Raw genomic sequence first — 9,260 nt, 5'->3', positions numbered from 1 at the left:
ACTTCCAACTTTCTTATTTTTCAGAGTCTATATATATTTTTGACTTATATAAACCCTAAACCTCAAACCCTAAACCCCTATTTTGATTCCAACTTCCACCTAAACTCTCATATTGAGAAATTATATGGTGCCCGTTCGGGCAGGTACACTACCGGGGCATCTGCTCTTGACATTTGATCCAACAGGAGCCCCTTAAAAAGTTGAAAAAGTGGGCTGCTGTTGGATTAAATATCAAGGGCGGATGCCCCGCGAGTGTACGTGCCCCGATCGGGCACAGTAGAAAATCTCATATTAAGTTAGGATTTTACTATTGTCATCAACAGGAACAAACTGCATGAATTGGTTAAAATATCTGATAGGTGGTTAGATTACTCTCATCCATCGAATTTACAAAGTGGTCAGATTTCAAGATCTGGTGGGTCAAATTTCATTGAAATTTTAAGGATCTGAAATCGTGTGGTGGGATTTGGTTCTATTCTGGACACATTGAGCAAAGCCTAGTTTGACTAGTTTAGGGTGAAAATTTTGAATAGCCATGGATTTCGTTCTATTTTGAACATGTTGAGCAAAGCCTATTTTGACTAGTCTAGGGTGAAATTTTTGAAGAGCCAAGTACCAGTTGTTCTCTTAAAATAAAAGATGGCACTTGTTAATGTTCCATGTTAATACAAGATGGATATTACGATTATGCACATGCATCGTACCATGGTATACTTCCATACATAGATATGAGAAATTGTACAGCTTTTTTTTTTATCACAATAAAGATATATATCAACAACATATAGAGGGAATAAAAACCAAACCACAACAGGTGCCTACTGTAATAACTAGATAAATATCCTTGCAGAGACATGCTTAACACAGAGAAATACTTGTCTACATAAAAAAAAGTTCCACCATTTATGTTACTTCACAATGACATGCACTTCTATACACTACTACTTCCAGCATCCACATGGCCATGATATGAAAAAAATGAGATGGATGGAGGAATTAGACATCGATGGTTTCCATCTGACAAACTAGGTAGGAGTACATTCTCAGAAGATGGCATTAACCTGACCTGTTCACTGGCGACATAAAAAATCATTACTTATATATGATGAGGCAGCAGTCGATTCACGGAGATTGTAGCTTGAGCACACTTTTACAGCTACCGGTCACTAATCAGCAACTTTCCATCTTTATCACCAGCAATGTCATTCTGACAGACCATTTGATCAGGCAACAAAGGCTGACTGGAGATAGAACCATTAATCTGTTTATTAAGTTCCACAGTAGGATAGTTAAAAGGTGAATAGGATAGTTTAAGCATTGTGAAACAATCAGTAACTCCAAAAGCTTAAGCGGTTGGAGTTGGCGTTATTTAATCTGGTATATACTTTAACACTCCCCCTCACGCGTAGCCCCCTTTTAGGGTTGGCCTACACGTGGCACAGGTGGCTCCATTTGGTTAACCATTGCATGTGGATTTTTAATATCAAGGAGGTTTGAACTCAGGACCTTTTGCTATGATACCATGTGAAACAACCAATTACTCCAAAAGCTTACGCCGTTGGAAAAGGCGTTATTCGATCTTTTATACTTTAACACAATCAAATGTTCACTGGCCACTTGTTTGAAAGCTTACTACTATATGAGATTCAAGAGACATGGCATCATTAGCTGGCCCTTTAGCTGGCTCCGACGGCCTGTAAAATAGTAAGTGTGCGATAGACCGGTCTATAGGATTTGTATCAGTTTCTGTATTGATAATTCCCACACACCTGCAAAGAAAAAGGAAAGTATTATAGGGTGATAGATTGAAATCAATAAAACACATGTTATTTATCCATTTTACAATCGTTTTTTTTTAATGGCACCATTAAACAATCATTACCAACTTCAATGATTGCAAATCAAATGAATGAAAATTAGGAAGGTTCATGAAACACAAAAGTCCATGCTGCCTGAATTCACAGAAATAATGTCTATGTACCCCATTATAGCACTCACAAAAACAAATGCCTATTTTAATTGAACGTTTGCTTTTGTGCAATATTCTTACTATGATGATTCAGGGGTCAATAACAACTTGTCGTGTTTGTCATAAAGTGTTAGAGGGCGAGCCATGGCGCAATGGTAAGGTTGCTCCATTGTGAGTGGTCACGGGTTCGAGTCACAGAAACAGCATCTCTGCAAAGCAGGGGTAAGGCTGCGTACATCTAGCCCTCCCCAGACCCTGCAATGGCGGGAGCCTTGTGCATTGGCCGCCCTTTTTTTTTTTTACATGTAACCCTACTTGCACATGTGCGTGTCTATATCTACACACACACACACACATGCAAACCCTATTTGCACGTGTGGGTATCTCTCTCTCTCTCTCTCTCTCTCTCTATATATATATATATATATATATAAGGAACCCTCCACTTTTGGATGGGTTAGGATGATCCTATGGAGCTGATTTTTTGTACACACCTATCTATGTAAGGGCCTTTCAAATGAATGCTTTGGATCATCCTAACAATGTGGGCCCACATGTGTTTGCGCCCTCAAGCTCATATAAGCTATATGAGCTTCAAGCTCACAATCATTTTCCTCTCTCTCTCTCTCTCTCTCTCTATATATATATATATATATATATATCATATTGCATAGGAGCTCTCACACGGAGACTCTCATCTTCTTCTCCTCCATTCCACAATAACATGGTATTAGAGCAGATCCATTGAATCGAAGGGGAGAGAAGTGAGAAAGCAAAACAACAACAGAAAAAAAAACTCTCACCTCACTTTGTCTTCCGCCCCCAAACCCTACGCTTGTGCCCCCGCCCGTCCGCTCCTCTCTCTCTCTCTCTCTCTCTTGTGAGAAGCTTCAAAACGGATCTAGAGATCAGTTGGCAGATGTATTAACTAAACAATTGCGGCTTGAGGGGGAGTGTTAGAAGGGTATTTTGGTCTTTACCTATGTAACCCAAGTAGTCACACACATATCATATTATGTGAGTTCTTTTATAGACTTTCACTTTTATTCCTCACTTCTCTCTTTTCCTCCTCCTTCTTCATGGTAACTAGGTTACTGCAAACATCCTTCAAATTCGTCGTAGGAAATCACGAAATAGAAATACAAGATGTGCTGATCCAACCTCAAAGAATTATCAAATCCCATGTAAAGCATATACCTGCATGTGCAAAAATAGAACAAAAGCATGCACAAGCAAGCACATGCTATTGGGATCCTGGCTCAATAAAAGATTATTATGGCACTACATGATAGGGATCAGACCGAAACATACAATACAAATAGAAAGAAAGAGCAGAATAGGTAATTCCAAGCTTTCATTTGAACTAATTCTAGCATCAGCAAGACACACTACGCTAAAATAAGCAGTCAAGTATCCGATTAAGTAAAACCAAAAATGAATTAATCTTTCATGCGAAGAAATATTGCATCCCATTCATGGTTTTTAAAATTAAGGAAAGAGAACTGCGAAGTACACAGTTAAGAACATCACAACAAAAAAAGTTCTCCATAATAAGAGTAGAGAAATTAGAGCATATAGTGTGACTGCTCATACTTGTTTGATACTTTTGTTGCGGCCACCCCACTAGTTCTGCCTCTGCCTTCTCTGACATAATTGTCTGTGTTGCAGAAATGGTGTCTTTGTTCAGCACTCATAGCCAAACGATATAAGCTATCTCGTATACATAGTTTTGTTCGAATATCCAACTGAAATCAAGAAAGTTCACTCAATCAGGCTCATATGCGCACATGCCCTAAAGCATATAAATACATAATTCATTTTTGTACATGAATAGACATATATATATATATATATATATATATGTGTGTGTGTGTAGATGGAGAATTGCTAATTTGACCTTTTAAATTAGCAGTTCCTAACAGTCACTTTTCCCAAAGAACCTTATTTATCACCCCTATGAGATTACATGGAGGGGGGAATGTTTGAAGCAAGGGCATTGCAATTAACTATAAAACACCACATTAAACAAGGTTACCCTTATTTTTTCCTGCATGAGAAATCCATGCAGGGCACAATATGATTGATATAAATGTTGTTCCGATTAGCTACTTACACGCATAAAAAAATTATATAAGCTGTGATGCGCAACATCCTTCATCCATGGAAAGAGTTGAACTAACTAGGGGAAAAGGAGGAAAAGAAAAAGTAGAAAAGAAGAGGAACTTGGGATAGTTTCTAAATCCCTTAAGTCACTAAGCGGGCCCCATCAGTAAGTCGTACAACTTCAACCTGTACGTTGTTCGAGTTTTTCATGGTTCTGTATATAATTTTCCAGAGTTTGATGGAGGATATAAGTTTTTCTTTAGATGTGATACTCGAGATCTATGTTGCCTACTGCTTAATTTTTTTTGTGGTATCATGCTACCATATCAGTAAGTTCTCATGTTCTTTGCTGAAATTTCAGATTATTTGATTAATACGGAGCGTTTAAAAATGCGGATGCGGCGCGGAACGCGGCCGGAGAAAATCCTAGTCAACCCGGCACGACGCGGTCAAGTACTCGGTTGACGCGGCTGAGTACTAGGTTGACGCGATCATAATTTGGGAGAGTCATAGGAGTTTTTATCGACTCTGTAGGGAAAAACGCGGAACACGGATGCGGCACAATGTGGAAAGCGGATGCGGTAAAGGGGACTCGACTCGGGGTAGTCGACGCGGACATAGGGGAGTTTTAAAACTATGTGGCTAACACCAAGACTAGATTTTGTTATTCCATTGAACGTATATAGGTCGCTAACACCAAGACTAGATTTTGTTATTCCATTGAACATATATAGGTTGGAGCACTTTTTCAGATTGCTTATAGTTACTAATTCTAGTCTATGTTGTGACTCTTTCAGCATCATGATATATGAATACATATGTGGATAATAGGTTTCATGGTCAAAATTGAAGTGCTCCATGGATGTAACTACATTGAAAAGCTTCAGAAGCATCAATCATACCTGTTCCATAACATTCTGAAGTTTCCGAAAACCAGTTGCTTCTAGTGAGATTTCATCACATAAGACAGTGCTCATACAAGAGCTCTCTTGTACAGTTGACAAATCTACTTCTACGGTTGGGACTTCCATGCCAGTCTCTTCCAGTTCATTCTCAGTAGTAAATTGGGAGCGTATTTGTTGTCGTTGACGTAGTTTCTCTATCTTTTCCTCTTGTGTCATGTCTGGAGGCTTTGATAATGGATCAGGAGATCCATCAACCAGCTGCGTTATTTGAAGCATTAGTCAAGACTTTATTAGAAAGAGCAAGTTTACTTTTCTTTTTAGATTTCACAATGGATTGTGTTGGTAGGGTTGGATTTTGATGCAGAGAATGACTGTACTGTAGGCTCACATAAGGAGTGCAAGTGTTAAAGTAACTCAAGGAATCAGGTCCCCAAAATTGCTTTTGACATTGCAAAGAAGTGTTGCTTAAACACTCTGAAGATCGATCTTTTTGTTCTGATTTAGTCTGGTTCTTTGGTTGCTCTCTCGGCTTATTGAACTGTCACATGATAATACAAATATGAAAATTAAAGGATCTGAGCAGCACATGTTTAAAACAGATATCTTGCCAATGATTTTCTCATAATGTACCCAAATAGATCGATCTGATTCAAGGAAAAAACACAATGTACTGCTCCATAACAAAAGATAGCCACAATAAGAATAAAAATTCTACAATACACGTGTACAGAACCTCTGTGAAGTAAACTAGGTTGGGATGAGTACTCAGAAAATTATAGATCATAATGTACTTTGATAACATGGAAAAAAACAATATACTTCTCCAGATAGAAAAAATACTACAATAAGGAAGAAGAAGAACTCTACAACATATGTGTACAGAACCTCTGCGAAGTAAACTAGGTGAGATGAGAACTCATAAAATTATAGATGGTAATTTTATAAGTTCTCATAATGCACATTGATAACTTACCAATGGAGGATATATGATAGGAGGATATATGATATGGCACCATAGGAGGATATATGATAGCGGAAATACAAGGAAACTGCAAACATTTTGGAAGAAGCGCATAGGTTGCCAGATCGGAGGGTGGGTTCATTTTAAACCATATGTCTACATCTAGAGCTTCTCAGCTCGGAGCACCATAATGGCTAGTCCTGGATTGAAATTATTAACTGCGTTTTTAATGGTAAGCCTAATGAGACTAATACTGAATCAAGGAAACTTCGTTAAAAACTACAAAGATGTAACAAGTCAGAAACTATCAGTGCCTTACGATCCAGTCACACTACTTCCTTTGCTCATCTGGGCTACAGGTGATATTTTGATCACATCCCCTCCATAATACCCAATTGACAGCAAAGATATAGGAATATAAGAAGTTTTTAATCCTTGATAATAGGAAAGGGTACATTCATTCTGTCCTCTGAGAAAAATTTATTAACCATGGCACTAGAATAGTTTACTAACCTGCTCTTTGGATGGAGATTCCTCCTGGAAGCCTAACTTGAATGCATCTTCCGAACCATCAATTGCAAGTGAAGAAGCTGAAAACCATGACAACTCATTGGCAGTACTAGTACTCCCCTGCCCAAATGTGGAATCACAATTTCTGCAAAATCAAATGATAGGGAAAAATGGGAACACAAAGCACAGTTTACAACCAGGAAAGATCAAACACTCCAGTTACAAAATACATTATTAAACGTCGACCAAGAAAGTGCGCATTGAAATACCAAAAGGTTGGAGCACAACCATACTAACTGAAACCCCAACTATGAAACGGCGAGAAATTGAAATTCTCGCGAAAAGTTCACGACATTTTGATTAAATGATAACATGTGAATTTATCGTGAGATTTGCAATTTCTCGTGATATATTGATTTTCTCACAAGTTTATCACGATTTTCCGCGAATTATCACGGTAAATTCACGACCTGACGTTAAAAAAAAACTCCACATTTTCTCCTTCACTCTAGGACTGTGATTTAAAGAAACAAATCCCAAACATCCCGAGATTTTCTTGTGAGAAATTGAAAACATTGCGTTAAAAATGTGTGTATATTTCATATTTTAAATATATTTTTACCATTTTTTCCCAATATAAACCCCCCAAAAAAAATGAAGAATATAAAAATATCCCAAGATTTTCCCTTGCCGAGAAATTTCCAATATTTGTGACAGAGATAATAACCACCTGAACATTCTGTCGATGTCCTCAAAATTGGCGATATCAGGCCATCCATAATCCAAAAGATCACTGCTCTCTTTGCCCTCACATTCATTTCCAAAAAACTCGAGATCACTATCTTCGGGGGAAATATCATCAAGCTGGAAGGGGCACACACTCCTATTTCCAAGGATAGGAACATCCGTACAGAATTCATTGACAACTGTATCCACATCAGTACTTTTAAAGCAATTATCAGATATTTTGGAACTTTCAGAAGCTAATCCAGTAGTGATGTTGATACGGTTACTATCACCATTACTGTTAGCATGAGACCAACAACCCTTCTCCAACAGTTGAGCCTTCCCATCCTTGAAAGTGTAATGGGTAGCAGTCTCCTTTCCCTGGAAAACATTTTTAGAGACGAGTTTTTTGCTGTCTGTGCTCCTTCCAACAGCATTTGCTAATTCACACTTTGGCTTGTTATGGAAACCACCTTGAGTTATGTGTTCATTTGTTGTGGGTTCACTACCAGGATGAGGCACTATATGATCATCACCCACACCAAACTCATCCCATACGATGTCTTCAAGCTGGAAAATTAATTAACAAAGTTATCCGAAAGTACTGCATGCGTGACATAAGCATTTGATAATTTAATAACAATAAAAGAATAAAGAAACCTCTACAAATATTTGATCTCACATCTGTGACTTGTAAATCCAATAAATCGATACTATCACAATGGTGATACAAGTACAGAATAAGAGCATCTATGATTGCAAAGAAGAAAAGGTATGTACAGGAGTTAGTATCCGAAAGAACAATAAGATTTTTTTTCTCCCATCCTGTTGTGTGAAACTAATTGCAAGGTAAGGCACACAAAACAAGCATATGTAATCTTTATCTGAAGATTTATTCAGTAAAACTTGTGCCACTACAAGAGGCTGATTTTCCTTAATCCGTGATTTAAACCAAAATGGCAGAATAATATGACATGTGAAACATAAACTTCCAAATAAATCTTTTACTAAATCTGTAATCAATAGGGGAAATATAGTTCTCTGATTTATTTGGCACATGTGATCCCACTTTGGGCCGACCATCGCATGTGGATTTTTACTATCCGGGAGGTTTGAACTCAACACCTTTGGCTCTGATACCATGTTAACTTACTGACTTCTCCAAAGGCTTAAGCTGTTGGGGAAAGGAGTTATTTATCTTTTATACTTCAACACCATGTATTCCAAAAACTTCCATGCTTTGAGAATCGATATCAAACAAGCAATTTAAAAAAAAAAAAAAAATCAATGAAAAGATAACATAGAAACACCCACTTTGGAACTGTTCAATCAAATGTATAACTCTCAGTGAGTAAAATTTGGCAAGGCACATGAAAATAATAATAATTCAATTACCTAAAACACACATACAGCAAAAGTAAAATCAACACTAACCTCATACATGCCCCAATCAGACATTCCTCTAAAATCCACTATCCTTCACCAAACACATGTACAACTGTTCCACAAGATCTCATGTTTAACACCAAAAAAACCTCTGTTGAAACCCTTAAAAAAAAAAAAAAAAAAAAAAAATCTTCAGTGAAGTCACAAAACCCTAACCAAACCAATCAGTCTTTGATCGGAAGTTAAAAACTATTCACTCAAGTCACAAAACCCTAACCAAACCTCCAATCAAAACCCTAAAAAAAAGAAGAAGGACTTTTGCTCTCTGAAATTTCAAACTCTTTTTTTCTTCTCTCTGCTCTACGAGGAGTATTATTTTATTCAATTGAAAATGGTTACTTATATTGGCACTACCATTTTTATTAATTGCACAAACTCAGCTTGTCTAATTGACTTAATAACTTTTTACAGGTGTTTAAAAAATAAAAGACAAGATGAGTTCGTTCTATTATCAAAAAATGGTAGTGCCAATATCAACTGATTGAACAGATGGTGTTTGCGTGGCAAGTGGATCTAAAAATAGCATATCAAAACTCGTGGTTGAGAGGATCAGATGAGATCCTATCATTTACTAGAATTCTATTGGTTACTTTCCTTAGAACCACAAAATTATCGACACGTGGCATGCAATTAAACAGAA

The 9,260-nt window shown here is 37.3% G+C and overlaps 1 protein-coding gene across 4 annotated transcripts; it reads right to left on the bottom strand.

Moving 5' to 3' along the window:
- Positions 1–796: 796 nt before the first annotated feature.
- Positions 797–8,921, bottom strand: LOC143858300 (dentin sialophosphoprotein-like protein). Of its 4 annotated transcripts, XM_077368952.1 has the most exons (9): positions 8,609–8,919; positions 7,472–7,744; positions 7,179–7,369; positions 6,452–6,593; positions 5,366–5,515; positions 4,975–5,235; positions 3,563–3,714; positions 1,634–1,769; positions 797–1,261 (listed from the first exon to the last, which is right to left on the bottom strand). In XM_077368952.1, exons 1-9 carry the CDS (start codon positions 8,630–8,632, stop codon positions 1,157–1,159), a joined length of 1,434 nt encoding a protein of 477 aa, XP_077225067.1. In that variant the 5' UTR covers positions 8,633–8,919; the 3' UTR covers positions 797–1,156. The 4 variants fall into 4 exon arrangements, with proteins under 4 accessions (XP_077225067.1, XP_077225066.1, XP_077225065.1 ...); XM_077368951.1 differs by having other exon boundaries at positions 797–1,241; positions 7,179–7,744; positions 8,609–8,921; XM_077368950.1 differs by having other exon boundaries at positions 7,179–7,744; positions 8,609–8,920.
- Between the last annotated feature and the right edge of the window lie 339 nt (positions 8,922–9,260).

Source organism: Tasmannia lanceolata, unplaced genomic scaffold (genome assembly GCF_043159265.1).
Source record: "Tasmannia lanceolata isolate RefF3 unplaced genomic scaffold, GAP_Taslan_0.1 ptg000025l, whole genome shotgun sequence".
NCBI classification, from domain to species: domain Eukaryota; kingdom Viridiplantae; phylum Streptophyta; class Magnoliopsida; order Canellales; family Winteraceae; genus Tasmannia; species Tasmannia lanceolata.
Note: the sequence above shows the minus strand (reverse complement) of the source record. Positions and strands in the feature narration are given on the sequence as shown.

Bases quoted from the DNA above. Each gene is read 5' to 3' on its own strand.
- LOC143858300 (XM_077368950.1), bottom strand. From the start codon at position 8,632: ATGTCTGATTGGGGCATGTATGAG. The intron at 7,745-8,608 runs GTTAGTGTTGAT...TTAATTTTCCAG, and splicing joins CTGATTGGGGCATGTATGAG to CTTGAAGACATCGTATGGGA. The intron at 5,236-5,365 runs GTGAGCCTACAG...CAAATAACGCAG, and splicing joins TTAACACTTGCACTCCTTAT to CTGGTTGATGGATCTCCTGA.